At 45.8% G+C, this 22439-nt stretch overlaps 1 protein-coding gene across 9 annotated transcripts in view; it reads right to left on the minus strand.

The window, feature by feature from the left end:
- The window catches only part of Rgs6 (regulator of G protein signaling 6), a 515997-nt gene that overhangs the window by 68436 nt on the left and 425122 nt on the right, over positions 1-22439 (minus strand). For all 9 annotated transcript variants that reach the window (XR_005876224.1, XM_040742794.1, XM_040742791.1 and 6 more), the window contains exons 9-12: positions 20225-20306; positions 18813-18887; positions 16842-16940; positions 15796-15857 (exon numbers count right to left, since the gene is read on the minus strand). Coding sequence is in view for 8 of the 9 variants with exons in the window: in XM_040742794.1 (XP_040598728.1) it covers positions 15796-15857; positions 16842-16940; positions 18813-18887; positions 20225-20306 (318 nt within the window). In the remaining variant the exon portion in view is untranslated. The remainder of the gene's footprint in view (positions 1-15795; positions 15858-16841; positions 16941-18812; positions 18888-20224; positions 20307-22439) is intronic.

Consider the following 22439-nt stretch of genomic DNA (forward strand, 5'->3'; position numbering starts at 1 on the left):
ATGTGATTACTCTCCAAGCATAGCAAGAAAACCTTCTGCTACCTCATTAGTGAACAGTTCTTATTATTTTCATTCATTGAATGACATGATTGGGGGGGTGAAGAAAAAGAGTAGTTTATTTTATACAGTTACATATCATGTGTAATATTGTGATATATTATATACAATTTGCTTAAAGCTATTGCAATTTATTTTACTATCTCCTTTATAATCAACACAGATTTTTAATATAATTTTTGCTATGGTATAGTTCATTGTTCTCATATAGGGTTTTTTTCCTTTTTCTTCTTTCTTTAACCTTGCTGTGATGTGGATCTTCAGTGTCTCTTAAAAATTCACGTGTTGGATGCCTGTTTCCCTGTATTCAGATGCAGGGCCCGGGGAGGTGAGTGAATTACAATGGCTCTGACCTCATGAGTGGATTTGTCTTTCTATGGAATCGTAGACTAATAGGCCGCAGTGTGGGGCAGAAATTTAGGAGATGGAGGAAGTAGGTCACTGGGCTCCTGCCCCCAAAGGGTGTGTTTGGTCTTGGCTCTTCTCACTCCCTATTTTGGCTTCCTGGCCACTATGAGGTAAGCAGTTTGGCTCTGCCATGCTACCCTGACTTACCACAGGCTCAAAGACAACAGAACCAACAGATACACACTTCTGAAGCTATGATCTAAACCTTTGTCCTTTTAAGGTGATTTCCCCAAGTAGTTTGTCATAGCAACAGAATTCTGACTTACACACATTCTGCCATGTTTATTTAGAAATCATATCTGTAAGCAGATTAATTTGGCCCAAAGATATGAACATTTTTATAGTTACTAATCCACAATAACATTTTTTCCATAAGTATGGCTAGCTGTAAGCTACCAGTTTCTCCTACCATAGCCAAGTCACAGCCTCTAAATTAAAAAGAGGAAATAAGGTTAACTAGATTAATATTGAAAATGGAAAGACATTAGACTGAGATGCCATTGCTACATGAAGCATAGTCCATAAGTAGCAACACAGGTGTCTCCTACAAGCTGTCATTAATGCAGATTCTTAGACCCTGGGCTCTACTGAGTTAGTCTTCACGTTAATGAGCTTCCCAGGTGACTTGTATGCACATGAATGCTTTAAAAATCGCAACAATTTTCTAAAGAGTATAGGACATATGGTGTTTTATTCATTAAGTCATAGTGAAGGAGGGGCTGGGGAGATAGCTCAGTGGTAAAGTGCTTGGTGTACAAACCGAGGATCTGAGTTTAATTCCCAAGTACCCACATAAAAAGATGCGCACGATGGCTTGTGCCTGTAACCCTGGTGCTGAGATGGAGATAGGATGATACCTGGAGTTAACTGGTCAGTCAGTCTTGCTGAACTGGTGAGCTTTAGGCCCAGTGAGTAACCTTGTCTCAACTAATAGGGTGGGGAATGACATTAACCCTTGACCTTCACATGTGTACACGTACAACCTAGAATCACTGGGAAGAAGCTCTCAGTGAGGGGTTGTCCTGCTCAGATTGGCCCTTGGGCATGTCTGTGGTCGAATTGTCTTGATTACATTAGTTGAGGCAGGGAGACCCACCCACTGTGAGCGGCACCATTTCCTAGGTTTAGGCCCTGAACCATGAAAAAGTGAGTGGAGTAGCAGGCATGCATGTGTTTGTCTTCTCTGCTCTTGACTGTGGACGTGACCAGTCGGCCACTTCAAGTGTCTGACTTGAAATGCCAGTAAAGATGGGGATGCTGAAATGTAGCCTACAACTGTAAGCAGAGTAAACCATTTCTCTCTTAAAGTTACCTTTGCCAGGGGGTTCGATCACAGCAACAGGAAGGAAACCAGGACACATGTGCATGAACTTGCACACAGATGAACATGTACCATGTATGTACACACACACACACCATAATTAAGGTTAATTTTAGTTTTAAGCAGATTTCCTGACACCTCAGAGCCCCCTTGTCCTCCTAAGTATAGATCATCCACCAGCAGGGCAGAAGAAACAGTGGTCTAAGTTTGAAGGCCTTTGTTTTAGTTCTTGGGTGGGTCATTTATCTGTTCTTTATCAACACACTACGGTATATAATGACCTTGTGGCATACTCAAGAGCATTTTGACAAAAACCAGGAAAATATTTCAAAGGAATCTTGAACATCTTCTGCAGACACAGAGTACAGGATTGAAGCCACCATGCACAGTGTGGGTGGACCATCGCCTGTCCCGTGAGCCTGCTTTGAGGTTTGTGTGCTGACAGGAAGGGAATCATCGAAAGAACTTCACAGTGCAGCAAGGATAATGTCAGGGAAAGTGTGCTCAGAAAAGATCAGGAGCAGGACGCATGAGTGTCCACAACTGGGAGCCACTCTTTTGTCACTTGGACTAACTTCATTCATCCTGAAAGAAATGAAAATGACGTCACAAATGACCACAGGCTTAGTGGCTTCAAATAGTGTGAGTGCGTACTCAGCTCTGGAGGCTAAAAGTCTGGAATCAAGGGCTCAGCAGGACTGCATTCCCTTCCTAGGTTCCAGAGGGGAATGATTCTTGCTAATTAAGCTCTCATGGCTTCAGGCAGTCCAGTCCTCGTTTTCCGCTGCAGAGCTCCGTCTCTGCCACTGTGCCTTCTTCTGTGTCTGCAATTTGATCTCTCTCCTTATTTCACCCCATCTCTGTTTTCCACTTTCCATTCTCTCCACCCCTCCCCTCTCCTTCTCTTCCCTCCCCTCCTCTCTCCTATTCTCTTTTCCCTTCCCCTCTCCTTCTCTCCCCTCCCCTCCTTCCCTCCTCTCTCTTTCCCCGTACTCTCTCCTCTCCTTCTCCTCCCCTCCTCTCTCTTTCCCTTCCTGTCCTCTCCCCTCCCCTCCACACCTCTCCTCCCTTCCCTACTCTTCCCTTTCCTTCTTTTCCTTGTATGAATGGTTATATTTGGGTTTAAGGTTCTTCTGGACAATTCACCTCAAGACCTTACCAAAAAAAAAAAAAAAAAAAAAGAAATTTCCCACATGCATGCAATGATGTTTGCTCAACAACACTCCCATTTCTTCCCCTTCAACTTTTTCCATTTCCCCATCTCATTTCGCACTCCTATCTTCATGTGCTCTTTCTTCCTAACCCACTGTGTCCACTTTAGAGCTGCCAATATGTGCATGGGTGTAGGGCCATCGCCCAGAGCATTGGCAGTCCACCAGGGCCACTTAATCACATCTGCAAAGACGCTTTTCACACATGAGGCCACATTTATAGGTTCTCCATGCCAAGACCTGGACATATCTCTTTGGGGAGAGGGCATGGAACTCATCAACCCCTAACAAGGAACATGTAAACAATAGTTGGGTTATAGGGGGCAATACTGGGTCACTAGACTGTTTCAGATCAGCATAAGCCATTAGCAAAATCCCCTAAATTCTGTTCAAGGTGTGAGGATGACAGGTCCTGTTAAGATGTTCTGTTGCAGAATATGTGTATACTGTATGAAGGTGCATTGCTGTGATTGGTGTACTAAAAAACTGAACAGCCAATAACTAGGCAGGAAAGATAGGTGGGCCTTCCAGGCAGAGAGAAAGGAAGAGGAGGAGAGGATTGAGATGCTCAGGAGTCTAGAGCCAAACACAGAGAAGCAGGACATGCAGGAGGAGGGGTAAAAGCCATGAGTCACCCAGCAGAATGTAGATTAATAGAAGCAGGCTAATCTAAGTCCTAAGAGCTAGCTAGAAACAAGCCCAAGCTAAGGCCAAGCTTTCATAATTAATCAGAAGTCCCTCTGTCATTATTTGGGAACTGGCTGACAGGGCAGAGAAAGAATAATTACAGTGTCTTTCTCATTACAGGCGTCAGGAGACACTGGGAGCCTCTCTGACTATGAGACACTTGAGTTCCCATGGTGGTATCCCAATCTGAGATTGCACAAACAGTTCATGGGGCTTCCTTCCGTCATCCATGACCTCGCTGTCATTCCAGGATATCTGCCCTGGCTGATGCAAGGATGTCTGCCACAACTGGCTTTGTATATCAAAGAAAAGACATCCGCTTGACAGCTCAAGGCAAAAGGTGAGACTTCCTTATCTAGCTAAACTACAAATTGGGGGATTTTTTAAAGGAAGAAATAGACTTTCCTGAAGTAGAATATGAGAATGGAGGAAGCAAGTTCCCTACTCCTCTTTCATCTGTCCTTCTTGGGTTTCTGAGAGTTGGGCTGTCATTTTCCACCTGGAAGGAGGCATCCAACTCTGAGGGTCAGGGCTCAGGTCTAAGTCTTTGGGTGGAGCCCTAAATGAGAACAGGGGCAGCATAAGAGAGGGAGAAAGTCCAGGGAAGGCTGGAATGAGAACTCTGGGAACCCTTGGACATTCAGAATGACCTACAGGGTGAGGCTGCCTGTCTGACAACACAGAAATAGCAATTGAGGCAGCTGTCTGGACCCAGTCTCCAGCAGTGGAATCTCAAAGGGCCAGGCAATGACTAAGGACAATGAGAACTCAACCCAGAATGACACAGGTTCTTAGAGGTGTTTTAGGGAACACTGGGAGAGGTGGGTGGAGGAGGGCTGGTGAGACCGAATGGTGATGTTGGTCCAAGACAATGGGGTTGAGCAGACAAGCAGGGTTTTGTAATAGGCAGTAGGCATGAATGGAGCTGTTCCCAAGATAGGGTCCAGACAGGCAACAGGACTGTGAAGGAACACGTGGGAGAAGTGTCTGAGCTTTTCCACTGAACACCCCAGCAATCTGAATCTGAATCTCAATCTGAACCAAGACAATGACTAAAGTTTAGTGCTGCAGTGACTGACAGTGATGGGTGGAACTGGTCATGATGGAAATTTATTCTACTGACCTACTGACAAAGGGAATGTATCTTTTTTTTTTAAGTTTTACGTAAGTGACTAGAGGCTTCATAAAGGGTCAGGAAATCATATGCACTCCAGTGTTACATTTCATTGGATCTGTTGAATTGTTAGATTTGGCCACGTAGGTCTGCCAGAGGAAAAGATGCTTCACAACGTAGGATGCAGGGATGTTAAAGATGATGAGGGTGAACGACCGATGTAGAGAATCTTAGAGAGGAGGAGACATTGGGGTTGTGTATTTGTTCTTAATAATACTGTAATAAGTCACCTCCCACTCAGTAGTATAAAGTAACATCACTGTATTAGCCTGGTTTTGAGGGCCAGAGTCTGGGATGGGTCTCACTGAGTTAGAATTGGTGTCAGTTGGGCAGTATCTTTTTGGTGTAGGGGAAATGCTAGGGAGGAATCCATCTGCTAACTCATCCAACTTCTAGTGACGTCCCACTTGCATTGGCTTATGGTCCTGTCCATCTCCAAAGCCAGCAATGGCTGAGTGAATCTTTGCACACCCCATCTCACTGACACCGACTTTTCTAGCTCTTTAGTCTATCTTTTAATGTCACTTATGATGACATCTGGCCCATCCCATAGTGAGGATAATGTATGTATTTTAAAGTGTACTTAGTGGCAGCCTTAACTTCATTTGTAACCTCAGTTCTTCTTGCCATATAGGATGACCTAACTTCAGGCATTAGGATATACTCATCTCTGAGAGACCATTATCCTGCCTACCGCAGTTATTACTTTAGAGGAATTGGTGCAGAAGGCAGAAGGCAGTGTCACCTTCCGAAAGATGTAGATGTAGACATTCGTGCCTTGGGAATGGTGGCCACACGCTGCACTTCATTGCCATTGCCATGGTCCATGCCAACAAGCCCAGCGTTCAAGAATCAACACTCCTTCCTGTCTTGCATGCATGCATGCCACCCCACCACATGGAAAAGACAGGAGTCAGGAACATGAACTCTCTCTCTCTCTCTCTCTCTCTCTCTCTCTGTCTCTCTCTCTGTCTCTCTCTCTGTCTCTCTCTCTGTCTCTCTCTCTGTCTCTCTCTCTGTCTCTCTCTGTCTCTGTCTCTCTGTCTCTCTCTCTGTGTCTCTCTCTCTGTCTCTCTCTCTGTCTCTCTCTCTGTCTCTCTCTCTGTCTCTCTCTGTCTCTGTCTCTCTGTCTCTCTCTCTGTGTCTCTCTCTCTGTCTCTCTCTGTGTGTCTCTGTCTCTGTCTCTGTTTCTCTCTCTCTCTCTCTCTCTCTCTCTCTCTCTCGGATTCAGTGCTGGCTAATTTATGTCAACTTGACTCAAGCTGGAGTCATCTGCTAAGAAGGAACCTCAACTGAAACAATTCCTCCACAAGACTGGACTCTAGGCAAGCTTGTAGGACAGTTTCTTAATTAGTGATTGATGGGGGAGGACCAAGCCCAATGTGGGTGGTGCCATCCCTGGGCTGGTGGTCCAGGGTGCTAGAAGTAAGCAGGGTGAGCAAGCCATGGAGAGCAAGTCAGTAAATAGGCGGCACCCTTCCGTAGCTTCTGCATTTTCTCCTGCCTCCGGGTCCCTGCCACACTTGAGTTCCTTCCTCCATTTCCTTAGGTGAGGGACTATGTGGCAGTGGAAGCCAAACAAACCCTTGCCTCCCCAAGTTGCTTGTGGTGACGGTGTTTCATCACAGCAGGAGAGACCCTAACTAGGACAGATTCACTGCACATTGTGACGGGTTTCAGTATATATTTTGTAACACACACACATATTTTTTTCGTTTCTATATAAAAGTTAGGATCCACAAATGAGAGAAAACATGATCCTTGTCTTTCAGAGACTGGCTTATTTCGCTTAGCACGGTGCTCTCCAGAGTAATGTACTGTAGGAGGAAACAGGACTGCGCCACTAGCCACGTGGCGCTCTAGAGGTGCATACGGATGTGATAACGAAGGGGCGGAACCGAGCCGCTAACCACACCCACTTTGGGCATGACTAGAGACAGGGCGGTGAATTATGCTACTAGCCAGGCCCACTTTTGGGCGTGGCTAGAAAGGTGTACAGAGGTTCTTATAAAAGACTGCAGCAGATCCACATTCGCTCTATTTTCAGCTTCCGGTTCGGTAGCGGAAAGCTACCTGATTCATCTGGGTTGCCGGGTTTCTCTTGTAAGTAATTTCTACAATAAACAGTTGCCTATACCCTCAACAAGTATGCCTTTTATCATTACGTGCATTTCCTTGGGCGTTCATATTGGTGACTCGGATTTTCATAGCCTATGCCTCAGTTGCTCTCCTGTTTTTTTGTGGGTGAAGATCTTACCAGAGAGGGTGAGAAAAAGGTTTATTACCAAGATGAGGTGAGAGAATCCCTTGTACCCGGCAGACAGGGATGGCCATTCGCCTTTTTCCTCTTCTATTTCTCCACCTCATCAGACTGTCACGAGGCCTGAGCTCCATGTCTGTGGCTGCCTTCTTTCTCGCTTGTCCTTCACCTGGGCTGGAAGGGCCTTGCTCTTGGGAGCTGGAGTTTCTGAGGTGAGGATTCAGGGGGCAAATAAAGCATTGGGCATTTATATGGATAAAAATCTAAGTTGAATGCAAGACTGAAAGGCTTAGGACTGGCTTCTAGATGGTCCAATGCCATTTCCTAGTTGCAAAAAAGAGTCACAAAGTGAGGCAGAGACATTGGCTAGGAAGACAGTGAAAAAACTGAGTGTTGGATTGGCTCTCTTGGAGATCTCTGGGAAGATGATAAGGAGCCTAGGCAGTGAGATAGTCTCTAAAATGGGTGAGAACAGGCATACACAGGGTCTCTGGCATCCTGCTGGGTTCTGTTCCCTGACATGCTCACAGGGATACCAAGCATTGCCATGTTTCTGCTGGCAAGCCTTGCTCCTGGCCATTGCTGATTTATTCATCACCAGCTACCAGCCCTGGTGGGGCCAATGTGTTTTCTCTGAAGCTGCAGGGAATGGAGCTTGCCACATCTTCTAGTGCATGTCTATAATAAGAGGTCCCAAGGCTTCACAGAAAGGGGACAGGGCCAATATTGCCCAAGGACTCTGAGAGAGTCCTCACGACCCTGGTCCTTCCTGAGCTTACACAGCGTGACTGCCTGTGCCGTGTCTAACTCTGAAGCACCTCTTTGCATTCTGAGAACTAATATATTCTCCTTTTTTGCCAAATCCAAGCATAAATTGCAATTGCTCGGCTTTGAAACCTAACAGATACCTTTGGGATGGGGAGGAAGGTGATGGGTATATAAAGACCAAATTTAACAAGGCAGCTGTTTTCAGTTTTGACAGGAGAGGCACTCAGTGCCCCCGAACATGTCCTTTCTGGTGGTATACACATCACAAGATGAATGGGCTTTTCTCAAGAGACCCAAGACAAAGGGAAAGGCCAGGCAGGCAGGGAAGGAGGTAACCATGGTCGATATGTAGTACTATTTGTGTCCAAAGTCAATACTAACGACTGCAGAAAGACTTGGGGACCGGCATCAAAAGCAAAGAGGAGACTAAAACTAGAGGCAGAGAAAGGGCTTTGTAGCGTGCCGGGTGTGGTTGCACACTAACAGTAGTGGTCCATAGGTACATGGATGTGACAGGCACGAAAGCAAAGCCAGAGGAACCGGGAAAAAAAAGTAAATATAACAAATCTAGTGGAAGTCTGTTAGTACTTTAAAAATTCTTGACCCCTTACTCCTGATGAGTGTCTTGTTTCTTATTTTCAAATGGCAAATTCTCACACTATCATAAGAGGTTAGCCTACTGAGTTCTGGCAAAGATGCGGCCTGCCATTGCTAGAGGCTTTGAACTGGCTCTTGAGTGGAGGTGTGTAGCTGGCTACTTGGTGTTTCTGCCTCATCTTCCTGAGTAGGTGCTATCAAGGTGGACCCTCTGTGGCCAGTGTGTCCTTTAGCACAGAGTCACCACCCACTGAAGTCATTGGACCCCACTGCATCAGAGGGTGGTGCTGGCATAGAGCAAGCTGCAAAGGCATTGTTTTGCCCTTATTCTTTGTCAAGAAAGAGTCTCATGAGTCACAGTCTGGTCTTGAACTCACTATGTGGCTGAGGATAATCATGAACCTTTGACCTTCCTGCCTCCATCTCCTGGGTGCCAGGGTTACGGGTGTGCACCATGACACCTGGTCTATGGGGTACTGGGGATTGAACCTGGGGCCAAGTACTCTACCAACTGAGCTACATCCATGGCTAGCTCTGCAAAGTCAATTTCTAATTAGACTCACCATTCAAGAGAATGAAGTAGATATTGATTCCGATTGTAATTACAGCCCACCAATATGTATTTGGAGAGGAAGGATATAATGAAAGGGAATTCAGAAAAGACCTAGTCTACCCACTTGGAAAGGCTTGGAGGCAAGTTTTAGATTCCATCCTCTCTTCCTCAACAAAGAGACACACAATTTATGTGATACGATATACACAGAAATTAATAAGCTGGAGGAAGAGCAGATGCTGTCCACCACAGTGAAACAGTACCCAGGAGGGGGTTCCTAAAGCCCAGGGCACACATGTAGATCCTGGCTTATAAGGCAGAGAAGGTTGAAAAGGCACTGGCATTGGTAATTGCTATGGAAAAAGGGATGGCTCCCAGCTGTGGGTGGCATTACCACAGGGAAATCCAGGCGTGGAACCTGAAGCACCATGCTGGGTGTCTTTTGTCCTTGATTCAGGAAAACACTCAAATGTCTTCAAGCATTTGTATGGTCAGAGCCCCTGAAAGAGCAGGAAAGCCAGAAATCCCATGTACAAGCGGCATGGAGAGGGACAGAAAGGACCTGACGGGAGAGGAGACAGGATGCAGAACCCCTTTGAGGCAGGGAGGAAGGAGGTCATCTTTTCCAGGTGGGTAGGAGAGAGACTGGAAAGAACTCCTTTACTTCAGGTCACCCAGAGACGAATATTCAGGAGGGAAACTTGGATTTAGTGAACGTTAGCTCCCCAGAAAGGAGAATGTATGCTAGCCATATCTCCTGACCCCCTTTCTTCCACAGACTACAGATTCCAGACCTTGGTCTGGAGAGGGTGACCATGGCTATAAGGTGACTTCTTACCATTTCTTTTCTACCGATTAAGATAGACCGGGAGAGGGGAGATATAAGGTCCCCACAGTTTCTCAAACCACATGAAGGCAAAGTTGTAATGTTATAATGGCTCCTTTTCTCCCTCCCCTGAATTTATCATTAGACATTAAATTCACAGACTTCTATCACCCCAGCAGATTTTTAATGGAGCCTTAGGGTATCCTGTTTCTTGCTGTCTTATCGCATTTCATTAATTATATTTCATCATCACCGAGGGTCAGGAAGCAGAGGAGGGACCAGCATCCAATTTTAGGGAGCAGCAGCAATCTCAGAGATGGGCAAGCAAGATGATGTAAAAAAAAATCAATTTAGCAGTCAGCTGTGACACACGGACGACTCCCAGCAATGGAGTGAGCGTGAGCTGAGTGTAACAGCGGCAGATGGAAAATGAAACAACTTGATCTTCCTGTGTGAAGGTGCTGTGTTGGGACTGGAGGCAGCACTTCAGGGTGCTGTGGTCTCCCACAGCATTGCTAGGCTTGGGGAGAAGTCTCTGGGGGAAAAGCTCAGAGATGCCAGGCAGTTGGAAATGGATATGTATAGGGTTCTGTGTTCTCAAAGTTGCTGCTACTGCTGGAAGCCTTGGGTGGGTGGACTAAAATAAAGATGCTCTTGGGACTCTCGAAAAGAGGAGGAAGACCCCATTACCTTGGCAACTTAATCTAACCCGAGAAGTGACCACAGAGTCTATTACAGTTTGGATCTTAAATATCCTCCAAAGCAATGTATGAAGGGCTTGGTGAGCTACATGGGTGAGAGTCCATGTAAAAGAGGTACAGCTGCCCCCGTCGAGGACATCCTGCACAGTCAGAAGCCACATACACAAGGCAGCCGAGAACAGCAGAGCTTTCTGCCTGGTCCACAGCTGCAAGCAGGCAAGTGGCTCAGCCATGCAACCAGTTGGCAAGAGGCACGTGAGAAAGAGCAAACATGCACTGAGTGATGCCCTTATATATACAGTTCTGCTTCCAGCAACCTCAGTCACCCACGAAAAGCCACAGTCTGGAAGTATTAAACAGATATTCCAGAAACAAGTAGATCATAAGTTACATGCTGACCTGAGCAGTGTGATAAAATCTCCATCCTAGGCATGGATTTTGCCCAGCGTTTCCATGCTACGCTCCCATTACTCACTTAACTGTGGTGTGGGTAATTGGACTCACTCTTGTGGAGCTGTAGTGCTGGCATCCAACTAGTCCTTGTTTTTTTGTCTACTGCCTCAAGGCACACTGAGCGGTGACACAGGTAACTCAGACCAGAGAAAAGCTGCAAAGCTCTTGCTTTACATGTTCCCTTACACGAGTATGTGGAAGTTCCAGAAGAGGTTGCGTTTACATCGCTGTTATGCATCACTGTGATTGTCTTATTTTATTATCAGTTATTATTCATCTCTGAGGTGTGCAGGCATAGGAGAAAATACTCAGCATATGCAGCATTTGGTAGCATTTGGCCATCCCTAAGGAAGATCCTATCCCCTGTGGGCAGAGAGAAGCTACTGCAGTATTATACCTCTGAGTTTAGAGGTTTTGTCCGCCATAGCTGACTGACATGCTTTGTCTTACAGCTTGGGAAGAGATGAGGTGTCTTCAGAGAGGAGGATATTACTAGAAACAACCATATTAATGGGCACAAGAAAGCAAACCATTGGGCAGTGGTGGTGCACACCTTTAATACCAGCGCTTGGGAGGCAGAGGCAGATCTCTGTTTTTGAGGACAGCATAGTCTATGGAGTGGTCTATGGAGATCCAAGACAGCCAGGGCTACACAGAGAAACCCTGTCTCAAAAAACCTACCCCTCAAAAAAAAACCCAAGCAAACAAACAAAAGCAATAACAAATCCCAACAGGGGCTCAAAGAATGCAGTACTTTAGGGCCATTTTGTAGGAAGCTATGTGTGGTGACTCCTAAGACCAAGGACTTAACCTGAAGCAGTTTAACAGCAAAATACAAAACACTGGCTCTAGTTATCCAGAAAAAATGAACCAAACAGCACTGTTCTTTCTTAGGAAGGCAAATTTGTGAGCCACATTTAAGGAAGATTATCACTTAAAATAGTTAAGATAAAAATCATAGTGTTGAGTGGTATTTATCTAGACAGTTAATTTGTATATATGGGGATTGTTCATTCTGAATCGAGAATAGGTTTATACATTTAAGAATTGCAAGAAGCAGCCCAGGAAACACACTGATGCTGACGTGTCAGGGACACTGAAACACTGTTGGGGACAACAGACGGAATATTTGAAGCTGAAACGAACCGAGAGAATCTAGAGAGCCGGTTCCCTCATCCACAACCCCTCCCCTCCTGGAAGACAAGATGCTGCAGTGAGTGTATGCGAGGGGAAAGGGGACTCTACAGGCTATGAGCTTCAGCACTAGCCTTGAGCAGCCTGCAGGGCTGCGTGGATGAGAGTCAGAGAAAGGAGAGAGAGAGAGAGAGAGAGAGAGAGAGAGAGAGAGAGAGAGAGAGAGAGAGAGAGAGAGGGACAGTGGTGACACAACAATGTCATCTTCAGGGCCAGCCTCCCTCCTCCTCCTCGGAGCACTGTACATCCAGTTCATTGCTCCTCATATCCCCAAATCTTGCTGCTGTCGAAGGCTCTGTGAATCGCAACACTGGAAAATGACTGGTCCTCCCTGTTCACTGCGGAGGGACCTGGGTACCAAGGATTGGAGTCAGGCTTTGATCGTGCCCACTTACTCATCGACCCTGTTGGCTCACCACCAGTGACTGCTGTCTCCTCTTTTACAGAGGTGAAAGAGAGAAGGATAGAGCAACTTTTCTGAGAATGTAGGAAACGGCCAAGGCAGGACGGGAACCTGCGCAACGGGCTCCAGGCACCCGGCTGCTGTGTCCCTCTGCAGGTGGATGCAGGTTTTAGCTCCACCCCAATTCTTGTGTTTCAGAACTGGGCCACCTACATCACCAGCAACAGCTTCCCACCTCTTGGGTTCTTAAGCAACTAAATGACAAAAATAAATAAATAAAATAAAAATGGCAGGGACCTTTCCTCAGGGGGACACTATTGCAATTACCACTTATCACCTGGAGCAGGCCCAGGGAAACCAGATCCAGAATGGGACTGTGTGGCTCACCTGGGAGAGCTCAGTTTTCATCTCTGGCCAGCTGCCAGAGCCACCTCTCTGGCCCCTCCCGGCAGAGCACAGCATCTGACAGGCCAGGCTTGGGTGGCTTTATCTCCAGCAAGCACCCGGCTGCTCTCTCTCTGGGTTCCCTGGGACTTTCCTTGTGGTTTTAGTGAAAGTTGTCAGTTATTGCTGCTGGGAATAAAATTCAGCCTCTGTTGGGGTTGGACCCCTAGAAGTTTCTGTCTGGGGAGTTGCGGTTGGAGTAAGCCCTCGTGTGAGCACCTCTCAAGTGTAATTAGATGTACCAGCTGGGGCTCCTCCCAGACAGCCAGTAAACAAACAGTGGGACCTGCCAGACTCTCTCTCTCTCTCTCTCTCTCTCTCTCTCTCTCTCTCTCTCTCTCTCTCTGTCTGTCTCTCTCTCCTCTGTCTCTGTCTCTCTGTGTGTGTGTGTGTGTGTGTGAGAGAGAGAGAGACAAGACATATCACCTACCTCATTCTGAGTGGTCTGTCAAGATGAGTGGTTCAGGCTTCTCCCACACCCCAAAGATAAGAAGACAAAGCGGAAACTCAGGCCCTTCTGAAGTGAGTCCTCAGGCCAGTGTAGCTATAATGGCATCACCAGAGCCCTAGACACCAGATTAGTCCACTGGAAGCTCAAAGCACAGTTTGCTTGGGTCTCCCTTGAATCCACTGAGTCCATACCTAGGGCTGGGGTTTGGGGATTTTCATTGCTTATCCCTCTATTCTGGCCTCAGAACACTGGCCTCGGGCATGTGAACCTGACAAAAGATGCTCTGTGTCTACTCTGTCCTACAAGCCTTCCAAACCAGACATTACCAAGCGTAAGACACCGTACCAAGTCAAGTCAGCCATCTCTGTGCCTTGGCTTTCCTCACCAGCTATGGCTGGGAAGCTGATGCCGCTTCAGCTGCTTTGCTCTTGGCCTCTCTTTGGGAGGGGGCAAAGGAAACCTCATTGAGAAGGAAAATGCTCTTTCAGAGCCTGGTGAGGGGACCAGAAGTCCCTCACTTTGACAATGGGGATGAGAAGTGAGTCTGTAGCCTGTAGCTAGCTAGACCTGGGACTTTAGAGTAATTGCTATTGATGTAGTGGGGGGGGGGCTTCAGCCGCTGGCACCATCAGGCATTTGCATCAGGGAGCATATTTCTCATGGGGTCGATTTTGCTGTCCCCTTGCACATTTGGAAACGCTCTGAGTTGGTTGTTACAGTGGTGAGGTGGTATTACTGGCCTCTAGTGGGCGGAAGTTAGGAATGCTGTTACATCTTATAATGCACAAGATGTATGCAACAAGCAATTGTCAATCGTCTGGCTCAGAATGACGATATCTAACTCCATCATTAAGAACACCAACAGGGGATAGAGAGATGGCTCAGCTGTTAAGAACATACAGTACTTTCGTAGAGAACCCCAGTTAGGTTTGTAGCACCCGCACTGGGCAGGTAACAGCCACCTGTACTTCTAGTTCCAGTGGATCCAATGCTCTCTTCTGGCTTCTGCAGGCAGCTGTACTCACACGAATGTTTCCCCATATACACATACACTCACAATTAAAATGTAAAAAATTTAAAAATGAATACAAACAGACTGGACCTGGTAATCCTAGTTCCTTAGGAGGCTGAGCCAGGAGGATTCTGAGTTCAAGACCTACCTGAACTACAGAGAGAGTTCAAAGACATCCCAGATAACTTAATGAGATCCTGATCTCACACACAAAGAAAGTAAACAGAGGTCTTGGGAATACAGGTTAGAGTAGATCACTTGCCCATGGTTTGGGAGATTCAATGCCTAATACCTGAACAACAACAACAAATATGTACTTAGATACATATACAAGACACATACAAGTAGACATGTAAGATGCCATAAGTCCAAACCCTCGGCAGCCTTGGTGTCCCAAGCACAACACTAATTCAGGCTTTGGATTTGGGGTTGGGGTTTTCTAAGCTCCCACTTGTCATTATTTGGAAAGAAGATGCAGCTTAACCCAAGGGCCAGCAGAGAGTACCCCGTATGATATAAACTTAAAGGACTTGGTCTACTTGCTATGCAACAAATACAAAAGCCTGACTTACACCCTGGATTCCTTCAGAAGCTGGACAGTGCTTTAACAGTAGCGTATGGATGAACAAGTATTAAGTTCTAGCTGCCGGATCAGATTTATTCCATACAGAATCCCCAGGTGGTCTCTTTACTGAAGTGTTCCAAAGCAGACCATTTAGTTGATACAATTGTATCTTCCACACGGTAATCGAGTGGAACCAGTTACAGGGTAGAGCACAGGAGCTGTTAGAGAAGCCAGGCTGCAGGGGCCAGCTATTTTCTTTATAGTTGATTCAATGCTGTCCGTGGTTGATGATATGTGGAGGAGGACACTTCTCAAGGACCTAGTCCTCTGCTGTTTATATGGCCAGGTCCTCAAAGGGCACACACAATTTCTCTCCCCTATAAAATGAATTTTGGCATTTTATAGCCGAAAAGGGCATGATTCCATTTGAATCAATCAAAGGACTGAAGGCAAAGGCCCATGATGGAGATTAAAGGCGTTCTTCCCTGATTGACAAGGTCCTATGGCTGAAGCTTAAGCGAGAGAGTGTCTTGCTCGAGGGAGGCCTGTTACTTCAGCTACACTCACAGGGATTGGGGGTTTTCACACATCAGACTGAAGGAGTTATCTACAGCCTGACTCTTGAAGCTGAACATACCTGTTAACTAGAACCCTGTAACATTTCTCCTTTATAAAATATGCACACAATAATAATATCGGGGGAAGCATACCTTTCAGCCACTTTGGACATTTTCAAACAATGTCTGTCAATCTGTGCGTTCAAAAACGTTATCTGGTGGAAAGAGAGAACATGGGTGCTGAGGCCAAAACAGAACTTGACTCTTTCTCTTCCTGTGAACCCAAATCCCTGCAATCACACCGAGGTCTAGACACCTCCTCAGACAGCACCCCTGCCCAGTAGCTGGAATTCCTGCAATCAATGCATCCCTTTAGAATTCCCTGCCACACTTAAGGTTCTAATACGATTTAGTTTACGTCTAATTTTCACTTGTTCATAACTATCATTTAATCTTTACTTTCTGCCCAAAATTATTTACTCAAAAGATAGCATGTAGTCTTCAAAGCTTGTCAACAGAATGGATAGACAATAAGTATACTGTAAAAATCCTTTTTACACTAAGCTCCAGTAATAGTCCCTCTGCCTACTTTCCATGTGTGTATCACACCCATGTGTTGGTCATGGGTAACTAGAAACAGCAAATAGTTATTTTGCATCTGTCCGCTTCTTTCTTCCGACCCTACCCCTAAGCTTGTCAAGGAAAGGCATTTAAAGTTACTCCTTTGCCCGACCCCTGTCAGAAGCCAGTAAGGCATAATAAAAAGGTTTCAGAAGACAGCAATGTTGCCAGCCACTCTGTTAATCTGACTTCCTCATGCGACAGAAAATAATATGTAACGAAATGATGACTTTGGGCTGGGGTTCTCTTTATTCTTATGCCTTCTCTCTGAGTCTTAGCAATACACAGGTCGCGGTCCTGGACTGGTGCATTCTGGAAGTTTGTTATGATGCTAAGTTCTCCAGGATGGGACATTTGCCTCTCCTTCCCTTGTTCCCACAGCAGGCGGTGGGAGACCTTGACCTCAAGTCAGCACACCACTGGGAGAGCTCAGTCACACGCCGTTTAATAACTGCTAGAGAAGCTTGGAAGAGAGTCTCTCAAGCTTTTGTGAAGTGTCACTTACAGGCTCAAGTCATCTACCATCTGGGTTCTGCTGTCCACAGGTCACTCTGGGAGTATCATGCTCCCTGGCTCACCTGTTTTCGAATGTCATCCTTTGTAGTTTTCCTGATTGGCTGGCTTGGTATGTGCACTGGACTCTGTGACTGGGACTCTTCAGTCACGCCATATACTGACTAGAAGATGAAGCAAAAACAAATCACACACCCTCAGTGTCATGGGTGGCTCAGGAGCCAAGCCATTATCTCATTCTTTCAACGTCTCTGTGGCATCCAGCTATGTGACTGGCCTCTGTTTGAATTTCCCCCCATGGCAGACCGCTTGAGGGACCTGGTCTTCTTTGGGTTACAACACCGGGAAAATCCTTCATTTCCTTGAGGAAATGGTCTCTCTGTGTAGCATTGTTCCTCTAAATATGGCCCAGAGGCCAACCAGCTTCAAAGATCAGTTGGGGGTCCTCAGTAAAGACATAATTGCTGAGTCTGACCCCAGATGGAGTCAATCGGGATTCTCATGGGTGGGTTTGAGAATCTGTACTTTAAACAAATACCCCAGGTGATCTGGGGGTCAACACTGAACCCAAGAACAATAGCTGTAAGGTACATTCAGAAATTTCCCAGGGGTTTCCTGCAGGTCAGCTGATGCCGTGCCCATCTGGGACAATGTTGAGACTGCATGCTTCCTGGCTAGTGCTCCTTATAAATTAAGCAGTTTTCTGGCCTTGGTTTCCACACAAGTCCTCAGATATGACTGCTGTACAAGTTGTTCGTGGTGTTATAAACAGGGAAAGAAACATCCCTGAAGGACATGCATCTATACAATCGCAAAAGGTTCTGATGGCATACACATAACTTCATACAACTCTGGGATATGAGAATTAGGGTCCTTAAAGACTAAATAAGGACAGTTAAGACTAGAGGTTTAAAATATAACACAGTGGGCACTGTTGTTTACCCAATGAGCAAATCATATAAGTAAACTCAAGAAGTATGTACCTGGGGTTTCAGTCTCTCTGTGTCTATCTGTCTCTGTCTCTTTCTCTCTCTCATACACACATTAATCCTTGTTTAAATACCTAAAATCCTTCCAAATCACAAATATGACAAGTGGAAAATTCTATACCTTATCTCATGGGATAGGTTCTGATTAAAACACAGGACTACTGGAAATATTACATAACATTATTGCTGGGCTATGTTCATAAGGTAGCTATGAAACAAGTGAGTTTTGCACTCAAACTTGAGTCATATTCCCTCCAATAGCTTGATAGGTATATGCAAGTATTGTAAACACTGAAACACTTCTGATCCAAAGTTCTCTGGATTCATACTTGGTCATACTTGGGGACATTTGGGGGATATACTCTAACCTTCTGAAATTGATGTTAAAGAACACAGCCATGTTCTCCTGTAGAATGGTCTTTGGAGAGGGTAAATGTATTGATGGAGGTAATCTGGGTATGGTCTCCAAGGGGATGCTGTGGCCACTACCCATTTTTGTCTAGTGAAATACAAGGGATCCTGGGGTCATTCAAAGCAGGGTAAGGTGGTGATGTGGGTTTTGACAACTGAGTGCTATTTGAACTCTCCCATTTGCCTGCCTGCGGGTTCTTCCATGTTTTATTGCAGGGCTTCTTTTCTTCACTGCAACCTCCCCAGAACCGGCAGCTATATACTCTTTGTCTTAGTGGACCCTGCTCATGTGAAGCCTCTGGGAAGCCCCATTCTGTCTTAGCTGCACTCTAGGGGCTCCTGAATAGTCCCATTTTTCCTAATACAGCACTGTAGCCCTGTTGCCTGTGCTCTGGTTTCATTCCCTTCAAGACTAGGGGATCCCCGAGATCTGGACCTGAGCCCCGGCGTTTTGCACAATCACTAAAACACACCAGCCACCCAAAAGGTATTTCTAGAATATATTAATAAAATGATCACATAAGATAAAGTGTAGGAGAATCACAAGCAGAAAAACCACTGTGTTAAGACTACACTGTGTTAAGAAACAGAGGGTTAGCCCCACCAGGAAGTTGTAATTCAACTAAGCCAGCAGACCTTTTTAACCTTTTGAGGGTTCTTCAAACGTCGGCATTTTCTGATATCCATTTCCGTTGTGTTCACACAGCCTGGCTGAGAGGAAAAAAAATAGTATAAATTACTAAGTGAAAATTATGCTTCCAATTGAATCCCAGTAATGCCATCAGACCTAATCCTTCCCTTTGCAGATAATGCATAATCTTTTTATCTTGCCATAATGCATGTTCCTGTATGGAGTTCTCACTGGAAATATAAAATATGACCTTATAATCAGGATGCCTCATGGAAGGCCTGGTATGCATTCCTGCCATCAGATCTATATTTCAAGTGGCCACTGTGCTTTGGGCATAGCCTGAAAAAAAATTCCCATGTCAGGACAGGGAGGTTCTTCTTGGTATTGTTGCTTTTAATCAGTTTTTAGGAAGGCTGAAATAGTTGGCTCATTTTCAATTCCATTTCCTGGGGGCAATCGAGATTTGTTTTAATAATGTGAAATCAGGGACACAGTCAAGCTTCATTGTGTACTGATTTGCGAATTCATCTACTTACTGAGTTTTCTCTGTAATGTGCAAATCAATGTTCTCAGAGCCTAATGACCATGTACAGACACACGAAGGTGAACAATAATTTGAGTCACTGCACATAACCACGCCCAGATGAGGCTGAGCAGGGTGAGGCTCAGCCTTCCTATTCTAAGCCACAGAGCCACCTCTACAGGGCTTATTTGGTGCCAGGCTTCCCACGTTTTTGTGTTTATCTTGGTGACATTTCTGTTTTCGGTAGCATTCAAGCAGGTGTCAAAGGGTTGTGTAGGGCTCTAAGGGTGAAGGGGTTCCCACGTGCCATAGGAGAAAACAGAATGACTGTGATATGGCCCGAAGCACCGTTCTGCTGGCCGTGGGCTCAACACAGTGAGTCAACATTATATATTAAATATGGTGTCTTCACACAGGAACACACACGAAAAAAAGCCACACATTGATCAAGATATATGAAAGGAAGCTAGCTCTCCCAGGAACAATACTTCAACATTCACTAATTCATAGTTTTCAAGTTTATAGAACATGCCTAGTGTAAATGACCAGACTTAATAGTATGTAAGAAGAATATCTTCAGATTTGGGGCTTAATGATGGCAGAAACGAACACTGATAATTTGGAGGAATGGAGACTTGGGGACTCCAGAATTCCTCTCTTGGAATCCCCATTGTCTTCCATTTCCAGTCCTACATTTTCTCCAGTGTATAATTTTTAAAAGATGGAACTGACATACCCCCCACAGGAGATCTATGGGAAGAATATGAATGAATGGGAACAGCAATTTCACAAAGCTTAGCCACTATCTTAAGGAACAATCACTTGGTCACTAAAGACAGTCGACAAGAACGAAGTGGGCAGATTCGAGTAGCAAACCAAGCAGAACTTCCTCACCACTGGCCTGTGGACATCCCAAAAGGCCCGTTCTTGACTATCCAAAATTTTCCTTTCTGTCTTATCCTTTTTCCGATCAATCCTGAAAGAGTAAGGAGAAGAAGTGAGAAGTGTTTGTACTGTTTTCTCTTCTGTCTCCTCAACTCTCCTGCTCCTAGGGACCAAGGTTGAATCTAAGACTACTGCCCCCAATGTGGCCTCTCAGTAGCCCCCCTCATGTCAAGAGCTTGTTTTAGGCTGGATTACAGATTATCATTTGTGAGCAATGATAGGCAGGAAGAATGAGCAGAGACAGAGTTGCCCACAGAAGGTATCAAGATCTGGGCTTCTAAGGACTGAATTCTTCATACGTCTGCCCTGATTGCAGAGCAAATTAAAGAAAGGACACAGCCACCTGTTTGCCAATGCTCCATCTCAAACATGAAATTTTAAACAGCAATTAAAACATCTGTAAGACACTCCGATTACTTGTTTTAAAAGTCACTTAAACCATCTGGATTTCTAAAAGGCAGAGTGGTGACCCCAGCCTGTGATAAGACCCCAACAATAAATATCACCTTAGTTGGGAAAGGCACCAATTGCAGGAGGGAAATTATGGATGGCAAAGCCAGATTCCACGTGTCCTGACTGGGAGCCCACAAAAGATCACCCCCCCCAGCATGTATCATTTCACATTATCTAAGTAAAAAGCGACTCGGATTAATTGCCATGTGACTTGTGGTTCTCAGCTCTCTTGGGAGCCCTTTAGTTTACTGGACTGAAATAAACCCATAACCACCCTGTGATTTTTGTGATAATTGCTGTGTACTTAAATGGCCCACAATTATTATGCAATCACAGAGTTAATCAGAAAAGCTAAGGGAGAAAAGCCATATATGTACAGGACTCACAGTTTCCCCCTCCTTTCTAGTGTGATGCCGTTTGATTCTGGGAGAGCTAATCCACGCTTCTCTTTGCTTCCCAGTGGCTGGTGGGCAGCTCTACCTCACCCCATCCAGATCTGAGTCTCTGTTCCCACCAGCCCTCCCACCTTCTACTTCCCAGATGGTCCCTGCAGTCACTTAGTGTCTAGTACCTGGTGTCTGCCTTCCCTTGGGGACATCTGGAACACTGGGTTGGGAAAGAATCAGCAGGTGGCTGGCATCAAGGACAGGGGAAAGGTAGAGATAACTGAGGGAGGGTGACAGCAATGATAGTGTGCAGACTGCTGGCCAGATGACCTCTGTTCATTTCCAGTGGTGACCATTGGTGATCAATCACACAGCCCCCAAGCCTGACCCTAGGTGTTGAGTGGGGCCACTCCCAGAGCATGAATTGCTTCTCGGAAGCTGTATGTGTGGACTGTTCCCCTCCAAGGGATTCTCAGGGAAAAGGTCCCTTTGTTCGTCCAGCTCAGCCCCTTTCCCATCCCTCGTCTGCTTTCATCTGCCTGTTGGCACTGCTGGCTAAGCTGGACAAGATCAGATCCTGATCATAGAAGTTCCACAGTCCTAGGTGACATGCTTCCTTATTGAAGAAGCAGTCTCCAGTCTGTTTCCATGGGTGAAGATACAGAGAAATCCCTTCCACCTCAGTTTCCTCCTTCCCTCTGTGCCCTTTGAGGAAGATGAATGAGTTTATCTATTGGGAGATTGGAAAGCACATACTGGTTCTTCTGGGTTAGCCTGAGCTCAGGCTATCTGCTCTCCAAGGTGAGCTTACAGGGGTGGGGGTGGGGAGGTCAGCTCTGTTCCTGCAGAGGGATCACGTAGATACCGACCTTGCTCAGAAAGGACACAGCTTTTAGGCCAAGCCTGAGCTTCAGTCACTGAACCCAGAAATCTAAATTCTGTGCCTTATTCTTTCCATTAGTTTAAGCTTTGTTCCTCTATGGAAGATGATGAGAGTGAACTCTTCCCTCATCTGGTAGAAATACAAGAGGTCCCTTCCACAGGCTTCTTAGCTTGAGCACTTGGTTTCAACTACTGGAGCTGTTTGGGGAGAGTGTGAAGTTAGTGGGAGATGGAGCCTGGATGTGGCAGCCGGTCACTTGGTATATATAGGTATATATCAGGCCTGGTTCTGATCTGGCACCCTCAGCTTCCTGATACTCCATGGTACAAGTAGCCACTGCCCCAGACTCCTGCCACCATGTGTGGCACCCACCCCCACCCCCAAACCATGCACCCAAATAAACCTGTCCTCCTTAAGTGGCTTTTGTCACAATGTTGAGGAA

The sequence above is a fragment of the Mesocricetus auratus genome, unplaced genomic scaffold (assembly GCF_017639785.1).
Source record: "Mesocricetus auratus isolate SY011 unplaced genomic scaffold, BCM_Maur_2.0 Super-Scaffold_15014, whole genome shotgun sequence".
Classification (NCBI taxonomy): Eukaryota; Metazoa; Chordata; class Mammalia; order Rodentia; family Cricetidae; genus Mesocricetus; species Mesocricetus auratus.